Source organism: Pipistrellus kuhlii, unplaced genomic scaffold (assembly GCF_014108245.1).
Source record: "Pipistrellus kuhlii isolate mPipKuh1 unplaced genomic scaffold, mPipKuh1.p scaffold_m20_p_22, whole genome shotgun sequence".
Lineage (NCBI taxonomy): Eukaryota > Metazoa > Chordata > Mammalia > Chiroptera > Vespertilionidae > Pipistrellus > Pipistrellus kuhlii.
This window is the reverse complement of record NW_023425521.1, coordinates 800,246-819,664: the sequence shown is the minus strand read 5'-3', so window position 1 is coordinate 819,664 and position 19,419 is coordinate 800,246. Positions and strand designations below refer to the sequence as shown.

The 19,419-nt window shown below is 56.9% G+C and overlaps 1 protein-coding gene across 2 annotated transcripts in view; it reads right to left on the bottom strand.

Annotated features, from left to right (window-relative positions):
* The window catches only part of IGF2BP1 (insulin like growth factor 2 mRNA binding protein 1), a 43,903-nt gene extending 25,863 nt beyond the window's left edge, over positions 1 to 18,040 (bottom strand). The window contains exons 1-2 of one of the 2 annotated variants that reach the window (XM_036451430.2): positions 17,772 to 18,040; positions 16,717 to 16,777 (exon numbers count right to left, since the gene is read on the bottom strand). In XM_036451430.2, coding sequence (XP_036307323.1) covers positions 16,717 to 16,777; positions 17,772 to 17,946 — 236 coding nt within the window. In that variant the 5' untranslated portion in view covers positions 17,947 to 18,040. The remainder of the gene's footprint in view (positions 1 to 16,716; positions 16,778 to 17,771) is intronic. The other variant, XM_036451429.2, reaches the window with a different exon arrangement.
* Positions 18,041 to 19,419: the final 1,379 nt, after the last annotated feature.

Genomic DNA, 19,419 nt, shown 5'->3' with positions numbered 1-19,419 from the left:
AACCCTTTTTTTTTTTTTTCTTCTTCTTTCTTTTTTTTCTTCTTGCCCATCTGGGCAGCGCCAGAGGAAGCCAAAACAGAAGCTCTGAGTCAGTGGAGCTCTTTCCAGACAAATTCCGAGTCTGCCTGGGCCAAATGTCACTCCCTCCTCCCTCCGCTGTGCTCTCTGCCGAGAATCCCGCTCTCCACCTGAGCGGAAGCCGGCCATATGGGCTCTACAATGGGAAGGGGGAGTGGGAAGGGGGGGAGAGTCTGGAGAAGAAACCACCAGAATAAACCTCGCACGCGGGGACAGAAAGAGACGGCCAGGCGTGAGCCATGCAGCCTTCCTGGGTGGGACACGCAGTGGTGCGGGGCAGGGAGTCGCCGCTGGGCTACCAGCAGTGGCCGCTGCTCGCCACCATTCTCAAGCTGGTGGCGGGAAGGTTCTGGGGTCTCCCCTGGGGCCGAGGGGGTTCACCAGCTCTGGCTGAAGGAAAGGGGGACCATGCCCTGCCCCGGCCTCACAGGACACGTTGGCTTTGCTCTCACCCCTGCTTCGTGGAGATGTCAGCGTCTCTCCGGGAAGCCTAGGAGCCAGGGAGCCTAGGAGACCGGCTAAGGACGGTGCTCCCTCCGAGGAAAGCGGCGTGGGACACGCCTGCGAAAGTCCCAGCGTCTCCTGGGGGGGAACGGGCAGCTCGGAGAGCCCGGCTCAGGACAAGGAGTTTGAGGTGAAGCTCTCAGAAGCCACGGTCCCTGCCACTCCCAGTTGTGCAGAGAAAAAGGCTGAGATTTAGTTACTCCTGGAATCTCATGTTCCCTGGGACAGGAGGCGGCGGTATCCCAGTGTTCCGGTAAAAATGATCACGCATCCTATTAACGGAGAGGAGCTGTCCCTCCAACAGGAGGCGAACCGAACCACATCAAGAGACTGACTCATGCCGGGACCGGTTTGGCTCAATGGCTAGAGCGTCGGCTTGGGGGCTGAAGGGACCCGGGTTCGATTCCCGTCAAGGGCATGTACCTTGGTTGCAGGCATATCCCCAGTAGGGGGTGTGCAAGAGGCAGCTGATCGATGACTCTCTCTCATCAATGTTTCTAACTATCTCCCTCCCTTCCTCAATAAAAAAATATATAAAAAAAAAAAAAGAGAGAGAAAGACTGACTCATCATCTCCACTTGGGCTGCCCAAGACCTGTTGGTGGTCGGAAACTTCAGGAAGCCGGCGTGTGCGTCTCCCTAGTGAGGTCGTTCCTCATCAGAACAACGTTCCCCCGGCATGGCTGTCCATCCCGGTCCTGCCCACCCCGGTCCTGCCCACCCCGGTCCTGCCCACCCCGGTCCTGCCCTGGCTGGGGCAGCAGCATCCTGCCCTCCCCGTAGAGGTCTCTCTCCCTCCCGGTCCGGGGTCCCTGGGACACTAACGGTGCCTTGCAGCTTGGTCTGGGCCCTCCCTGGCCAGGAGCAGGGAGCCGCAGCGGGGGCGCAGCTCTCCCGGGGGCAGGGGGCAGGGGGCGCAGGCAGGGCCGGGGGGAGCGGTGCCCGGAAGGGCGGCAGCAGCTGGGGGTGGGGGAGGGCGCGGCAGCTGGGGGCGGGGAGGAGAGGGAGCCTCATGAACGGGCAATTGAGAAGGTCTGAGCAGCTGAGCGGCCGGGCTGGCGTCGCCTGCGCCCCACGTGGGCGGCCCCTTCCCCCAGCCCCTCACCTCCTCCCGCCAGCCGCCGGGTGGCCGACTCCGCGGGGGGGGGGGGGAAGATACCGGGGGGGGGGGGGGGGCCGGTCTGGAATGTCCTGCCACCAGGACCCCCGGGTACCCCGACTCTCCCGGAGCCGGTCCCCCGCCCCCACCCGCCCAGGGGCCCTCGCGGCCCGCACAGGCCGGAGGGGGAGGGGAGGGGGCAGGCGGGGGCCGGGTGGGGGTGGGGACCAGGACTTTGCCCTTTGTCTCTCTCCGCAGAGCCACCAGCCGAAACCCGACCCCATCGGCGAGCCAGGCGGCAGCGAGGGCAGCTCCCCCTCCGGCTTTAGTGAATCCAGACCGACCTCCCCGCGGCCGGGACGGCGGTGGTCCGGGGGGAGGGGCCCGCGGGCCTGCAAGCGTTTAAGGGGCCGGGCTGGGGGCCGGGGGCCGGGGGCCGGGGGTGGACGGCGCGGGAGCTGGAGGAGAAAATGGCCCGGGAGGCGGCATTCCTCAGAGGCCTGGCGGGGCCGGAGGGGAGGAGGCCTCCCACCGCGAAGGCAGGAGCGGCCGGGGAGCGCGGGCCGGGCCGGCCGGAGCGAGGGGCCAGCGCCCGCGGGGCCTGCAGATCAAGGCCCGCCCTCCTCCCGGGCGTCCACCGGGGCATTTGTCGGAGGGTGAGAATCCCTTTTGTCCGCCCCTTTGGAGTGTCATCCACTAGCGACAACCTTATTAAAACCCCGCATGTGCAAAAGACTTTATAGAGTTCCACAAAGTGCTTCTTTACGCCACACTTTCCCTGCGAACCTAGAACCACCACAGGAGGTGGGTCTGAGCCTCTGGCCCCGCGGTTTTCCAGCCGGTGCCCCGCGCGTGTTTAAAAGGTGCAGCACCCGGCCAGCCAGGGGCTCCGGTCCCTTTTCCCTTCGGCCGCCAAAGTAGAAAACAAAAGTGACGACAGCCAAGGAACAAGAGCCACCCCACCCGTGTGCATGAACGGAAGTCATGCATACTTTTTTGTCAGGTGGGCAAAAAATACAGTTTTCGGTGTGCCGCAGAATTTCAGTAGTTAGTCTGTGCGCCGTGAGACAAAGTTTCTTAAAAGGCTGAACATCGCTGCCCCTGAACCAGCACAGAAGATGGAGAATCCTCTATTTTCTTCCCGCAGTTAACGGAGCAGGCTCCGAGGGGTTAAGGAACTGGCCCAAGGTGACGCCAGTCAACAAGTGTCCTGCTCGTCCAGAAAAAGGGTAAATGGGTTCTTGCTCCTCAAAAAACATGTATGAACTATGGACATAAGTAAAAACATGCACGAACTGTTAACATAAGTAAAAACATGTATGAGCTATGAATTAGGATTCTGCAGGAATGTAACAAAGGAATGTCCCTCCCTGACCCCCACCCCCCCACCCTTCCACCAACCTCCTATTTTCTCCAAGGTTGAACCCAAACAAAGCAAGGAGGTTTGGGGGGGGGGGGGGGGTGGAGGGAATCAGCCCAGGTTCCTAACGGAAGTGCTAAAGGACGGAGGCTCACAGCTCCAAATACGTAGGCGGCTTATTCTATGGGGTTTCTGGGGAAGTGAGGTGAGGACGGGAGATCCAGGAAAAGGTACTGACCCGAGAAGGGCTGTGACGGAAGTCTAACCCACTCAAGCCCTCCTCCATGCGTGATTTCTTCCCAAGAGCAAAACACCCCCCGTGCCCATCTCAGCTACCCAGACAAAGGCAGAATTACCCGGATTGCTTTCTTCGGTCACTCAAGATGGCCTGAAAATCCCGACAGCGGGAGAGATACAATGCAAAGCAGGTATGAAGCGGCCGGGGAGTAAGATTCGGAGCATGGAGAAGCCAAGGTTGAGCGTTTGTTGTTGTTTTTTTTAAAAAAAATATACATATTATTGATATTATACAGAGAGGAAGAGAGAGGGACAGAGAGCCAGAACCATCGATCGGCTGCCTCTTGCACACCCCACTGGGGATGTGCCCGCAACCGAGATACATGCCCTTGATCAGAATCGAACCTGGGACCCTTCAGTCCGAAGGCCGACGCTCCATCCACTGAGCCAAACCGGTTTTGGCAAGGTCGGGCGTGTTTTTATTTGCTAACCTTGTGCTACGGATGGAAAAGGCTCCGGATAAGAACCAGCTGCTCAGAGCACTGGAGCTGCTCCCACCTTGCAGGAGAGAGCGGAGCCCTGGAGGTAGAAGGCCTGGCTGCAAACCTAAGGCTACTCCTTCCTCAGTGTGACTCACTCACAGAGCTTCTGTCAGCTCCCCTCCTGCAGCATGAAGACGATACCTACCTGGTGGGGAGTCCCTGACCCAACCCTGCTCAGAGCAGCTCTGAGCAGGCGCTCCATGACGCCCCATGCTTGTAGAAGACTCATCTTTCCCCACGTCACCTGGCAGTGCTCAGGAGCAGAGAAAAGGCTCCAGAAAGGAAGCAAGCAGAAACATCCGCCCCCTGACCTGAGCCCCTCTCCCCACCGGCACTCCAGCCCCCTCAGCCCCCTTGATATCCAAGCCTGTTTTTCTGCCCATCCTCCAAAACACGGCTTCGCTCAACGCTTCCCTTCCCCGTTTTAGCTCCCGAGGGTGTGCGCCTGCCTCTCGCTTTACTGCAGTCTCTAGGCCTCTGCCGTCCCAGAGCCTTTCCTGGGTCTGAAGTGAAAGTGCTTGCTGGAGGGCAGGGATTTTATCTTTTGCCTCTTTGGTGCGGCTTCTCCTCTCCTTCTCCTCTCCACCCGAGTCCCTTCTCCACCCTGAGAAAGACTCAATAATGCTAAATGAAAACGCAGAAAGTAATAACTTATACAGAAGAGGGATAGGGCAAAGAATCCCATTTCGTGTAGGATGAAGAGGTGATCACTATGTAGGAAAAAGCAAAACTGGCAATAGCTTATTTTTTTTAATTTATATTTTATTGATTTTTTTTTACAGAGAGAAAGAGAGGGATAGAGAGTTAGAAACATCAATGAGAGAGAATCATCGATCAGCTGCCTCTTGCACACCCCACTGGGGATGTGCCTGCAACCAAGTCACATGCCCTTGACCGGAATCGAACCCCGGACCTCTTAAGTCTGCAGGCCGAGGCTCTATCCACTGAGCTCACCGTTTTCGGCTGGCAATAGTCTGCATGCAGCCGGGGGAGAGTCGATGGAGAGGCACTCTTTCATGGGTGCAGAGTTGCAGTCCTGCAAGATGAAGCGTTCTGGAGATGAAAGGAGGTGATGGTTGCACAACAAAGTGCATGTTTTAAGACCACTGAACTGTACATTTGAATCTTTTAGGACGGTAAACTTTATATATGCTTTTTACACATTAAACGTTATTTTTTTAAATGCCAAGGATACAGTGAAAATTTTGAAAGCCTCTGGAGAAAAAATATTTGATAAATTATATTTCTTTTCTTATCTCCACCCTAGGACCAAGGTCTTTCCCTTGCTCCTCGTTGTATTTGTAGTATCTGGCAGAGGGCATGTCATGCAATAGCAGACCCTGAGTATAAAAAATACGTGGAGGGCGAAACCGGTTTGGCTCAGTGGATCTTCGGACTGAAGGGTCCCAGATTCAATTCCGGTCAAGGGCATGTACATTGGTTGCGGGCACATCCCTGGTGAGGGGGGTGTGTGCAGGAGGCAGCTGGTTGATGTTTCTAGCTCTCTATCCCTCTCCCTTTCTCTCTGTAAGAAATCAATAAAATATTTTTTTAAGTGGATGAATGCGTGCATACATACATGAAAGAGTAACACAATTAAAGGAACCAATCTTTGCAGCAATATGCAAACTATCATAGAAGTCCATACTGTCTTACTAAATACTTTCCGGCATGGAATTTAGTTGTAGATATATTATTTTTTAAAATCCCAATGGCTAATGACTGACTAGCAAAGACAAAACCCCTCCCGCCAACACACACACCAGGCTCAAGTTGCCGATGACGGATGCTCTGAAGAGGGCAAAGGAAACTACTTGTCCAAGACGGTCAGTGAGGAGCAAGAGTGATCGATACATGAGGTTTGTGATTATTTTATTCCACTTCCTGCCGTCCCCCAGGCTCTTGGGAAGGTATCTACCTATTCTATTCTATTCTATAAAAAGCCAGCAGCAGCAGCATCTTTGAACTAAACAGTAATAAACATAAGAGGAAAACCCTCTAGATAAAATAACTTCCTAAGCTAGACTTTCCCTTCTTTGAAATGAAATAAAAGTTGCCGGAGTGGACACTCCACCGGGAGGAAAGGAACTGTTCTGAACCCGCTGCCTCCACCGCCAACGGCCGGTCCTTGCCCGGAACACGCTAACGAGATGCAGCCACCAAGGGCCATGCCTGTCTGTGAAGCATCATCTTCGCCCTCTAATTTGGGTTCTGTCTCCAAATCCCACCAAAGCAGCCGCTCTCCATTACAGCGGGACCTCTCCTCCCAGGCAACTCCCAGACCTGGGGCAGGAAGTAGAATAAATATTTGTAGCTCTGAATAGCCATCCTCCACCAGTCTACTCCACCCAGCAGCCCCCACTTTAGTTCCTGTCTCCCTCATTTTCTCCTCCTCGGAGGACCTCATGGGAAGCTGAGGGAGCCCCGAGCAATCCCAAATGCCAACCCAGAAAGACACGAATCATTCCGCAGGAACTAATTGTAAAACCCTTTATGGTAACTGATTAAAGTCACAGGCCTGTTAAATGGTGAAAAACCACATCCGATTGGAGCTCATCCCCACCCCACCCCGCTCCGCTCCGCTCCCGGCAGGTCCAGCCCTCCTTCCCGGACGGAGCCGTCAGGGGGTGGTGGGGATGTGCGTTGTGTGTGCGCCCTTTGAGCAGGAGGGCTGGAGACAGGGAGTGGACGTGAAGGTGACTTCTGAGCACATCTTTGGGGACTGGTTCTAGTCCAGGGGACCAGGGAACAATGCATGCATTCACTTCCTGGGCATGCAGGGACCTCAACTCCCGAATGCCCGTTTTGTTAGTTTACCGAGAGCAGAGCATGAAGGCAACATCTCCCACCAAGAGGGGGAGTGCTCTCATGTCTTCTTCCCTCAGACCCTCTCCATCCTGGATCCTTACACCCCTACCTCACCTCGCCAATGTCACTCCCACACATGCACCTCAGACAGCAGCTGTGACATTTCAGCTGGGATCAAGGCCTGGGATCAAGGCATCAACAGTAACTAGAATCTCCAGCCCATGTCCCTAAGGAACGAACATCAGTAGCATTCCCACCACGCTTACCCCATCCCTCCCAGGTAAGAGGCACAGCCTACAGTTAGTTATCAAAACAGCCTACACACACAAATCCCCTTCACTCAGTCTACCCCTCACTGTGCCGTACAAAATACACGCCAAATCCACCTGCACTCTATACGTAAGCAGCCTTAGACAGTTGCCACACAGCCCAGAACGGGCAGAGGTCCGTGTCTAAAACAAACACTAATAACTCATGTGTAACCGCCATTCAGAGCACAGAAATGGAGACTCAAGGAGCTGAAGCAACTTTCCCAGCTTCCCAGCCATGCCGGACTCCAAAGCTCCTGCTTTTAAACACGGAACTCTCCAGGGAGCACTCCCTCACTGTCTGTCCTGTGGAGGACCGAGGGAGGGAGGGAGGGACCTGGGTGGTTCATGAGACTCTGAGCCTCCAGAATTCTGAGCGCACCTTGCCCTCTCCTGTCGCCGAAGAACTCAGCAGACAACCTTAACACACAACAATTTTTTAAAATTTCAGAATTTTCTGATTTCTCTTCTTAAAGGTTCTGTCTATTCCCAATCAACTGAGCTAAACTACACAACCAAATTTCACCTTTCAAGTGGTCAAAGCATCTGGATAAAGGACTAGTTGTTTTTTTTGACGGAAACTATCTCAAGATGAATACAAACGGAGGTTTTCCTTAATCCTCTTTTCCTAAGGAAATGTTCAGAGGATGGACAGAAATCCACGGAACAGAGTGGAGAGGAAAACAGAAAATGAAGAGAGATCCTCTCTGTGATTTTCTCCATAATTCTCCCCTGGACTAGGAGCAAAATTCCCGCCCGTTCTGACAGGTCTCTGGGATGCCTGCAGCCACGCAAATGCCACGTATCTGACACTCAGACTGGTCCTGAGGGGCCTGGAAACTATCTGGACACCCCAGCCAAGAACTCTTTCCATCACCCAGCTCCGTGCTCTGCTTCATCCGAAAGCAGCCTCCCGGGTCAGCCGTGCTCCCCCCCCATACCCCGCAGCCTCCCGGGTCAGCCGTGCTCCCCCCCCATACCCCGCAGCCTCCCGGGTCAGCCGTGCTCCCCCCCCCCATACCCCGCAGCCTCCCGGGTCAGCCGTGCTCCCCCCCCCCCCCCGCATACCCCGCAGCCTCCCGGGTCAGCCGTGCTACCCCCCAGATCCCTCAGCCTACCGGGTCAGCCGTGCTACACCCCCCCAGACCCCGCAGCCTCCCGGGTCAGCCGTGCTCTCCCCCCCAGGCCCCGCAGCCTCCCGGGTCAGCCGTGCTCTCTCCCCACCCCACCCCAGTCCCCGCAGCCTCCCGGGTCAGCCGTGCTCTCCCCCCACCAGTCCCCGCAGCCTCCCGGGTCAGCCGTGCTCCCCCCCCCCCCAGACCCCGCAGCCTCCCGGGTCAGCCGTGCTCCCCCCACTACCACGCAGCCTCCCGGGTCAGCTGTGCTCCCCCCGCTACCCTGCAGCCTCCCGGGTCAGCCGTGCTCCCCCCACTACCCCGCAGCCTCCCGGGTCAGCAGACCCCGCAGCCTCCCGGGTCAGCCGTGCTCTCCCCACTACCCCGCAGCCTCCCGGGTCAGCTGTGCTCCCCCGCTATCCCGCGGCCAGAAATCACACCCAGGAAGGCTAAACTCTACAGTCAGACCGCATTTCTTTTTTTTTCTTTTTTTAAGTATATTTTATTGATTTTTTACAGAGAGGAAGAGAGAGGGATAGAGAGCCAGAAACATCGATGAGAGAGAATCAGACCAGCTGCCTCTTGCACAGCCCCTACTGGGGATGTGCCCGCAACCAAGGTACATGCCCTTGACCAGAATCGAACCCGGGACCTTTCAGTCCACAGGCCGACGCTCTATCCACTGAGCCAAACCGGCCTCGGCCAGACCGCATTTCTTTCTTTTTTTTTTTTTTTTTTTTTTTTTTTTAAATATATTTTATTGATTTTTGTACAGAGAGGAAGGGAGAGAGACAGAGAGTTAGAAACATCGATGAGAGAGAGTCATCGATCAGTTGCCTCTTGCACACCCCCTACCGGGGATATGCCAGCAACCAAGGTACATGCCCTTGACCGGAATCGAACCCGGGTCCCTTCAGTCCCCAAGCCGACGCTCTATCCATTGAGCTAAACCGGTCCCGGCCAGACCGCATTTCTGACGTGGCTCCTGCGTGTACAGTTACAGTTCAGTGTCTTGCAATCGGGTTTTCTCCAACTCTGTGATTTATGCTCATTCCACACACATTCTGTCTCGGCAGTCTTTGTGCAGGGTGCTCCTCAGTCTCCCCTCTTCACCCGCAGCCCACTGTGCTGCACAGGTAGGAAGCCCGTCTGCTTTCTCAATGCTGGGATGACCCGCTCCACACACTAAGAAGCAGTCTCTGCCCTGGCCGGTGTGGCTCAGTGGTGAGAGGGAGGTTCATGGACCAAAGGGTCTTGGGTTCAGATTCCCAGTCAAGGGCACTACTACCTCGATTGTAGGTTCATTTCCTGCTCAGTTGGAGGCATGTGGGGGAGGCAACCAAGCTATGTGTCATCTCCTCTCCCCCCAGCCCCCTTTCTGAAAATTAATGGGGGGAAATATCCTTTCTTTTATAAAAAAAAATGTTTTCCTTGATTTCAGTGAGGAAGGGAGGAGGAGAGATAGAAACATCAATGATGACAATCATTGATCGGCTGCCTCCTGCACGCCCCCCCCCCACCTACTGCGGATGAAGCCTGCAACCCAGGCCTGTGCCCTTGACCGGAATCAAACTTGGGACCCTCGGGTCCACAGGCTGGTGGTCTATCCATTGAGCCAAACCAGCGAGGACTTTTCAACAAAATCCGAGGGAACATGCAAGTTCTGGTAGAATGGAGTCAGCCTACAGGGGACTGAACCTGCTGGCAATTTATCTCCTCGTCACCGGCACTCTCCTGTAGGATCATTTTCTAGACAAATCACACTTTTATCCATCACCACATAAGCATCCTTTCTTGAGTCCATGCTTTTTGAGGCAAGATCTTTTCTTACTTTGTTTTGACAAGCATTTCCAAAGGTGTGAGCAGGGCACAGGGCACAGGGGGAAATGGCGTGCCAATGTCACATCAACATGGAGCCGATCGCCGAGAACCTGAGCAAGAGCTTCCGAAGCCCGGCCACTGCCTGGAGGCCCCCGGCCTGCCTCTTACAACAGGAACCAACCCCCAGAAACCTGGTTACTCTTACTGCTTTTGTTATTACTTCAGTCTGCCTGGGTTACATGGAGACAGTCCAGAGCGGAGATTACAGGTCTGACAGTTAACTCTTCAAGGTTCTGTGCCCCAGGGCGAAGGGACCTCCATGTTCTCCCCCTCTCCTCCTCCTCTTTCCCCTTCATCCATTCTCTCCCCCTCATTTCACAGTCCCCAGCGGCCTCTGGCTTTTTTTTTTTTTTTTTTTTTTTTTTTGCCTGAGAGCGGAGAGGTCCTGAGGCAGCCGGGCCCTGCAGAGGTCTCCCCTGGCTGGGAGGGGGGCTGCCGGCAGGCTGGGGCTCGGGGACCCTGGGAAGGAAGCCCTCCTGGGAGGGGACTTGTTCAGAGGGAGGCGGCGGCCCCAGCCAGAGCCGGCAGGGATTGGGGGGCGGGGGCTGAGGCTGGGGCTGGGGGACTAGGGCAGAGAGGCTGGGGGGTTGGGGCTGGGGGACTAGGGGCAGAGAGGCTGGGGGGTTGGGGCTGGGGCTGGGGGACTAGGGGCAGAGAGGCTGGGGGGTTGGGGCTGGGGGACTAGGGGCAGAGAGGCTGGGGGGTTGGGGCTGGGGGACTAGGGGCAGAGAGGCTGGGGGGTGGGGCTGGGGCTGGGGGACTAGGGGCAGAGCGGCTGGGGGTTGGGGCTGGGGGACTAGGGCAGAGAGGCTGGGGGGTTGGGGCTGGGGGACTAGGGGCAGAGAGGCTGGGGGGTTGGGGCTGGGGGACTAGGGGCAGAGAGGCTGGGGGGTTGGGGCTGGGGCTGGGGACTAGGGGCAGAGAGGCTGGGGGGTTTGGGCTGGGGCTGGGGGACTAGGGGCAGAGAGGCTGGGGGTTGGGGCTGGGGCTGGGGGACTAGGGGCAGAGAGGCTGGGGGGTTGGGGCTGGGGGACTAGGGCAGAGAGGCTGGGGGGTTGGGGCTGGGGGACTAGGGGCAGAGAGGCTGGGGGGTTGGGGCTGGGGGACTAGGGGCAGAGAGGCTGGGGGGTTGGGGCTGGGGGACTAGGGGCAGAGAGGCTGGGGGGTTGGGGCTGGGGACTAGGGGCAGAGAGGCTGGGGGTTGGGGTTGGGGCTGGGGCTGGGGGACTAGGGGCAGAGAGGCTGGGGGGTTGGGGCTGGGGCTGGGGGACTAGGGGCAGAGAGGCTGGGGGGTTGGGGCTGGGGCTGGGGGACTAGGGGCAGAGAGGCTGGGGGGTTGGGGCTGGGGCGGGCGCTGGGGAGTTGGGGATGGAGGGCTGGGGGGGGCTGGAACTGGGGCGGGGGCTGTAGGGCTGGGGGTCTGGGGGGTTGGGGAGCTGGGGGCTGGGAGGTTGGGGTTGGGCCTGGGGCTGAGGCTGGGGGGTTGGAGCTGGAGGGCTGGGGGGCGGGGAGGTTGGGGGGCTGGGGCTGCGGGGCTGGGGGGCAGGGAGGGGACTGGGAGGCTGGGGCTGGGGTCTGGGAGGGGGCTGGGGCTGGGGGCTCGGAGGGCTGGGGGCGGGGAGGGGGCTGGGGTGGGGGCTCGGAGGGCTGGGGGCGGGGAGGGGGCTGGGCTGGGGGCTCGGAGGGCTGGGGGCGGGGAGGGGGCTGGGGTGGGGGCGGGGAGGGGGCTGGGGGCGGGGTGGGGGCTGGGGTGGGGGCGGGGAGGGGGTTGGGGTGAGGGCGGGGAGGGGGTTGGGGTGGGGGCGGGGAGGGGGTTGGGCTGGGGGCGGGGAGGGGGCTGGGCTGGGGGCTCGGAGGGCTGGGGGCTGGGCGGGCGGAGAGGCGTTGGGGCGGCCCGGCTGGCGCGGGCTCTGCAGGAAGAGGCGCCGCGGCTTTCCGTGCCTTTTGAAAAGGGGAAGGGAAGGCAGGCAAAGTCCGAAAGCAAAAAACAGCCTCGCCCTGGGCTGCTTCTCCCGCGCGGCGCGGCTAACCCTGGCGCCCGCGACCCCTCCGGCAGCCGCCGCTCCTTTCAAAGGGAAGCGGGAACCCTGAGCCCCTTCCCGTCGGAATTCCCAGCCCGGGACCAGCTCCTCCGGCTCCCAGTCCCCCCGCTGCCCCCCCCCCCCCCACCCCATCCCAGGTCTAAGCTGCACTTTCTGGAAGGCATTAGCCGCATTTAAGAATCCTTGCAGAGGATGGAGGGAGAACAGGACTAAATGTAAATTCTAAAAGCCGGCAAAATGCGTGTTTTTCAAATGCCTTTGGTTCATACATTTATTCTAAGGACAACATCACCACTGCCGGCCCCACACACAAAAGTTAACGGAGGTATAACCAATACATGCATGTCTTCAACACAAACGCCTAAACTCCAACCAATAACACTCGCTGGCCCTCCCTCCTTTTACCTCAACTAAACGGATCTGGAATTTTTTTTTCTTCTTCAACGTTTCAAAATTGTATACTCCCTAGCCGGTCTTTGTCCACTAGCTATTACACGTTCGAGTCTAGAATAAATGAATTCAAAAACAAGCCTTAAAAGTACCCAGACACATAAAACAGATTCAAATGACATATATTAAGGTAATTCTAAAAGATTAGAGGCTCAGACCTCTGAATCAAAATTCTCCCAATGGCTAATGTCATGTGTTTCATCTCTCAAACATAATTATGAGAATGTTTTGCTCTTTTTTTTCCACCAAAAGCTGTGCCATTAAAACTTATACGTTTGGGCGAGCTAACTATACTTTGGATAAATTAGTGACGGGAATTACAATCCTTCCCCTCCTTTTACTCAAAAGTTCTCCAGATGGGAAACCACTGGAATAAAACTTCATCTTTCTCCTTTGAATTAGGAAAATGAAGGGTTCTGAGAACATATAACTCTTTCAAAGGATTGTCAAATACCGCAGCCCTTAGGAGAGTCATCTTGAAATACTGAGAACTTAAATAACAAGTTAAGGATTTGATTTCTCCAGCAGGGAAGGAGATTTAATTTTTATGAATTTGTTAAGTTCACTTTCTAGGTGGAAATAAAAATGGGGAGGGTAAACTTTTCCACCTTTCCTCCAAATAATGCAGAAAAAAAATTTTTTTTTTAAATCAACCATTTTAAAACTTATTTACAGCTCCCCCAAATGTAACATTCACAAGAAAACCTCTTTACTGAAAGCGGCAGGAACTGTCTCTACTTTACACATCCTTCTTGAATACATATTTGCTGAAAGATACATTGACAACTACAACCGCTACAGCGAAAGAGCCCGAAAATCCTCATACTCCAGCACTTTTTAAACCCCCCCCCTTTTTTTTTTGGCTTTTTTAAAAGACACTGTTTCTTAACCCCCTTTATAATTCATTTCCAGCCCCTCAGAACAATCTTCTCGAAAGGCATGCCCATTCCTGAAGGCGAAAACTTTTGCCTGCTTTGAAAACATTTAGGGACCCAATTATTTCTTCAGAGGCTTCACAAACCACTTAAGATTAAAAATAACATTTTTGCCACTTATAGGACATCCTTTTGCAGGGATTTTTAAAGCTGCTGACTTGAGAAGATTAAACTGTAAAATCAGAATTAAATTTGAACACTTTCTCTTCTAAGAGTTCTCACACTTACAAGGCCAATCCCTGTGTATATATATTTTTTAATAGTTGGAAATTTAAGGGAAATTTTAAGGCAACTTAAAGAGCCACCTCATTTTAAGACAACTTAAAAGAGCCACCATTTACCTGCCTAAGGAGATCAAGTCTTGACCTAAAACATGATTCGCTGAGAAAAATACAGTACACCTCTCACTTTTAACTGCAACACCTTTCATTTGGATGCCACCAGCTGGCAGTAGGTAAGCCATGTTTAGGCCACATTCCCCTAAAGCTCACACAGTGGCAAGTGAAACAGTTTAATTCCCTTAAAATCAAGCCACTTCCCAAAATAAACAAGTCTCACTAAGATGTACCCCTTTACCTTACCTACTCTTGGGTCTCAAAATAAAACACATACACAAACCCTCCCCCTGCAGCTGTTTTTAAAATGCTTTTTGGTTTTACTCCTTTGTCCTAACATCTGAAAGTGAATATATACATTCTCAACAAAAAGCCGAAGCTGTTGGCCAAAATTCCAACACTAAGAGGTGTGTTTCCAGCATTCAGCTTTTCAGTTCAAATGTCCATAATCTCCAACAAACCTACCGTATCTCAGAGACATTGGTCACCCATGTAAAAATGTCAACTTACATGTTTTCAGTTTAAATGTATAATGTTCAGTCTCTGGGGTTCTTAAAAAATATACAAATTATATTTACCAGACAAAATTAGAATAAAATATGTTAATACTTCAAAATCAGGGCTGTTCAGAGGTAACTGCTATAATAATATCATCTTGCTCGACTTCCCCCTCAAAAAAAAAAAAAAAAAAAACAACAACAGCAAAAACCAGGACCATTTACAGTTTGCTAGGTTTTTATGAAAACCTTAGGAATGTTTAAAGTCATAATTAATTCATTGGGAACTGAGCACATCAAGAATTATCATCTTCTATTTTAAACAGCAAAAACCCTAGAGTAAATATACACACGTATATGCACAGTTGTTCATTTTGCTTAAAATATTAGTCAGTGAATTAAGTAGCTCCTTTTAGATACATCCATGAGCAAAAAAGCCAGTTAACCATCCAACTGAAAAAATGCTTTTCAGACTAAAACACATACCACAACATGCTTCCCCAAAGAACACAAAATGATAGAGCATTCTGACTTCATGAAAACAAACTCTCCTCTTTTAAATCCTAAAACTTCACAAATGGATTCATTCTAGAAAAATTAAGTGCCTTCTCATCACCACTCGAGAAAAAAAAAAGTAAAATAACACACAACCGACTCCATGTCTGTGCTCACCAATTATTTCAGGAAGAGAACACACAAAAGACCAAATTTAACTTGGATGGGGAAAGGCAGATTTCGTACCCACTCTCCTCAAAAACCCCACCCCCTCCCAACTCAAAAGAGCCCTCAGCAGTGCATTTTGGAGGGAACAAGGGGCCTAAAAATGGCTTGAAAGCAAGCAGATGGCTTAGGGAAAAAAGATCCATAAATACAGAGCACCATGAAAATTAAAATATAAATGTTTTGGGTTCCATTTCATCACATTTTGCTATTTCTCTTGCTTTTCAATTCATTCCCTTTAAAATGTAAGCCATACTGAAGAGCAGAAGAAAAAAATTCCCCCATATTTTGGCATTCCCGTTGTTCTGGAAATTTTTCATTAACGTGCTTTAAACATTCAGCTTTTGATTCCAATGCCCACAATCTTCTCACTAAATCTACTGGTGTCAGTGTATGGTTTTCCTATTATTCCCATCGCCCAGAAATGTTTCAAAAAAGGATTAAGACTTTTTTCTTCCGTCCTCCCCATGTGATGGCCTCTCTAGGCTAACTCTGGTTGCCTTTCCCACAACAGAGTATTCCCAGCACTGGAGGGAGGTTAAATCACAAACTCCGTAAACATAGTTACAAGCCTACTGATCCTGCATAGATACAATGGTTCCAAGTTACTTCAACATCCCCAGCTAAATCACGGAGCAGCCTGCCCCTGGTGTTGAGACTTTCCAGATCCTCTTAACCTCCTCCAGGAAAGCACAGCCACCCACACCTCCACCGTCCCACCCAGAAGAGGCAGGCCAGGGACTGTTCTGAAATGCAGCGAGTTCTCCGTGGAAACGAGACGAGAGGAGCAGGGGAAGAATCAGAGGTTTGCTGAGGGCTCCCCAACGTGTCAGAAGTGCACTGTCAACATGTTTCCAGTCCGATTTCAGAAAGCAGCAAGACTCTGCCCTTACACTTCCCGGCCAGAGTTCAACGAAAAATTTGAAATCCACCGTGAATCAGATTTGGGGGGGGGGGGGGGGCGGGTAACCCACGCTGCTGCAGTGAGGACAGAATGGTCCCGGGACGGACGGACGGACGGACACACGGACACACACACACACACACACACACACACACACACTCACTCACTCCATTCATCCAGGGAGTTCTAGGCTCTCCAAAGAGCCCCAGCTCACAGCCTGAACACAAAGCTCTCACCCCAGATGGTCCCCCTGATAACAATGGGCTGGGGGGGGGGGGGGGTCCGCGCTCCGAAAGGATTGTTCGGCCAAGAGTATATTCTTCGCAAAATCCACTTGAGATGGGAGGTGGGAGGGACTAAGACAGGAGGTCTGGGGAAAAACCGAGGGTCCTTGCCTGTTGCAGAAATATAAATATAGCGCTAAAAAAATATGGGGGGGGGCTCCTTCCACTCCCCCTAGGGAATCCAAGGGGACCTGCCCCACCCCCCGCAAGCCCCTTAAGAATTAAGGTGCGGGGGGCGGGGGGGGGGTGAGGCCTGCTAGGAAGCTGCAGAAATGCCCACGCGTCTACACTCCTCAAGGTTTTCAGCTTCCCCACAAAAACGGCCTCGCACACCTGGAACAAACTCAAGGTCTCTCCCCCATCGGGTCCCCCCCCCCCCCCACTTCTCCAAGACACATCTCCGGGCCCACCCGGCCCCAGCCTTTTTCTTTTACAAGCTGTAAACCGCCCATTACAAGATCTCAGCCAATCTTCGCTCCCTGCCCCCCACATCCGGAGTTGGGGGTGGAAAGGCCAGTAATGGGTTTCTTCCATGGAGCCGCCGCGGACCCCCCTGCACACGGCTCCCCCGCGCCCCCAGGCCGCCCCCCCTCCCCCCGGAGAGGAGCGCGTTCCTACCTTTGTTTTTTGGGGACCGAGTGTTCAATCTCCAGGCGTTTTCCTTGCAGTTCCACTTTCCCTAAAAATTTTAAAAAATAAATATACAATAAGAGCTTGAGGGGAAAGGGGGGGTGGGGGGGAACACCAGGGGAACTCATGCGTTTTGGGACGGGAGACCTTCCCAGGAGCCCAGGCGGCGGGTTCGGAGCCGGCTGCGACTGGGGGGCCCGGGCATGGAGGCGTCTGCACACTCCGCGATCGCTTTCTTAATTTTGTTTTGTGCTGTTCTTCCCCGAGGCCCGGGGGCCTGGGAGCTCGGGTTTGGGGGGGCGGGCCGCCTGCGAGGGACTGGGCAGAAGGGCCCGGAGGGGACGCGCGCTTTGGGGAGGGGGGTGCGGAACTAAACTTCATTCCCCGTCGAGGCCAGGAGGAGGGCATGGGCGGCGGGACGGTCACCTGTCGAGCCGAGGGGGGGGGGGCCCTCGGGGAGGGGCCGGGCGGCCGGGCCGCGCGTCCCGGGAGGCAGCATGGCGCCCCGCCGCCGCGCCCCGCGTGCGGACCAAGATGGCCCGCGCCCCGGCCCCGGCCCCGGCCCGGGATCCCGCCCTCGGACGCCGCTCCAAGGTTCCAGGGCTCCAGGGCTCCAGGGCCGGGGAATGGAGCCCGGAGGGGGCCCCGTGCCCGCCAGGACAGGCCTGGGCGGGAGGGGAGCGGGCGCCGGGCGGGCAGGGAGGGGCCGGCGGGGAAACCGCGCCCAGGCCGGGGCCTCGGGGCGCCCCCACTGCTGCCGTCCGCGGGGGTATGGGGACCCCTTCCCCAGCCCTCCCGGGGCTGGAGGGGGGAGGAAACCCCGGGTGGAGACGGGGGTGGGGGTGGACACGGAGGGGCGTCGAGGGTGGAGGGTGGGTGCCGAGGCCCGGAGCGCAGGCCGCGGGGAGGGCGGGGTGGGGGTCCGGGTCGCGGGGAGGGCGGAGTGGGGTCGGGGGCCGGGGGCCGCGGGGTGGGGGGCCGGGAGGGGGAGTGGGGCCGGGGCCGTGGCTCGGGCTCCGGGCCGGGCCGGGCCGGGCGCTCACCGGAGAAAGTTTCGATGGCCTTCATGGCCCAGTGCTCGTCGGGGCAGTCCACGAAGGCGTAGCCGGACTTGACGAGGAACGGGCCGCTGTGGGAGATCTTGTGCTCCGCGAACACCTTCTCCAGGTCGGCGGGCGTCACGCCCTCGTGGAGGTTCCCGATGTAGAGCTTGTTCATGGCGGCGCCTCCCTGCGGGCCGGCGGCGGGCGGGGGCCTCTAGGCCGAGGCGGCGGCCGCAAACTTTCCGGGCACCGGCCCCGAGGCCTGTCCGGGGCGGGTGCGGGCGCGGGTCTGGGTCCGGGTCCGGGTCCGGGTCCGGGTCCGGGTCCGGGTCCGGGGTGCGGGTCCGGGGTCCGGGGTGCGGGGACGGGCCGCGGCGCTGGGGCGGACGACGCGGCTCTTCCCTCCGGGCCGGGTCCCTCCGCGCGGGCTGGTGTGTCACGTTGCTCCGCGGCCGCCCTGGCGCCGCCTCTAAATAAAATCGACCAGGAAAAAAAAAAAAATGGAGCGAGGAGGGAAAAAAAGAGGCGAAGCCACGTGGTGAGAGCCCCCACCCACCGCCCGCAGGGGGGACCCCCGACGCCGCCCGGCCCTTCCTTCCCCCGCCGCCGGCCGGCCCCCGCTCCCGCCCGGGGAGACCGCGGCGCAGGGAGGGGGCCCCGCTCACCCCGATCCCGGGCGGGGGGCCTCCCTCCCGGAGCCCCGGACCCCTCCTCCTCCTCCTCCTCCTCCTCCTCCGCAAGAATCCGGCCCCGAGGGCGCCGCCCCTCCCCCCTCCCCTCCCCTCCCCCTCCCGGGCGGCGGGGGAGGTGGTCGGCCCGGAGGTCCCTCCTCTTTCTATGTAAAACACACGTTTATTTTTTTTATTCGTGGGGGTTGGGGTTGGGTTGGGGGGAGTCTGCCCACCCTCCCCAGGTTAGCTGCTCCCGACTGACAGGCGGGGGACCGGAGACAAAGGAGCGGAGGACTCGGGGGTCTCGGGGAGGGGGTCGGCGAGCCGGGGATTCAGGAAAGAAAGGCGCCTTTCCCGGGGCTTCTACGTGGGAGGGGGTCCCCGGCCTCCGGGCCCGCGTCCGCGGCGACGCCTTCGCCTCCGGGGACCCGGGACCGGGGAGCGGGGGACCGGGAGGCTGGGAGCGGGGGGACCGGGGAGCCGGGGAGCCGGGGGATGCGGCTGGGAGCGGGGAGGGGGGACCGGGAGGCTGGGAGCGGGGGGGGGAGAGGGGAACCGGGAGGCTGGGAGCAGGGGGACAGGGGAGCCGGGGGGTGCGGCTGGGAGCGGGGGGACCGGGAGGCTGGGAGCGGGGGGACCGGGGAGGCTGGGAGCGGGGGGGGACCGGGGGGCTGGGAGCGGGGGGACCGGGAGGCTGGGAGCGGGGGGACCGGGAGGCTGGGAGCGGGGGGACCGGGGAGGCTGGGAGCGGGGGGACCGGGGAGCCGGGGGGTGCGGCTGGGAGTGGGGGATCCTCAGGAAATCGGGTCTCGGATTCCCACGGGACGAGGGGGGCTGGCTCCCGGGGTTCGGCTGCTGAGCGGCAGGTCTGGGGGTCCTGGGAGAGCGCGCGGCTCCGGCCCAAGATGACCCCGGAGGGAGGGGGGGGAGGAGGCCGGGCCGCAGGGGGAGGCCCTGGAGGGAGTGGCGGGGCGCGG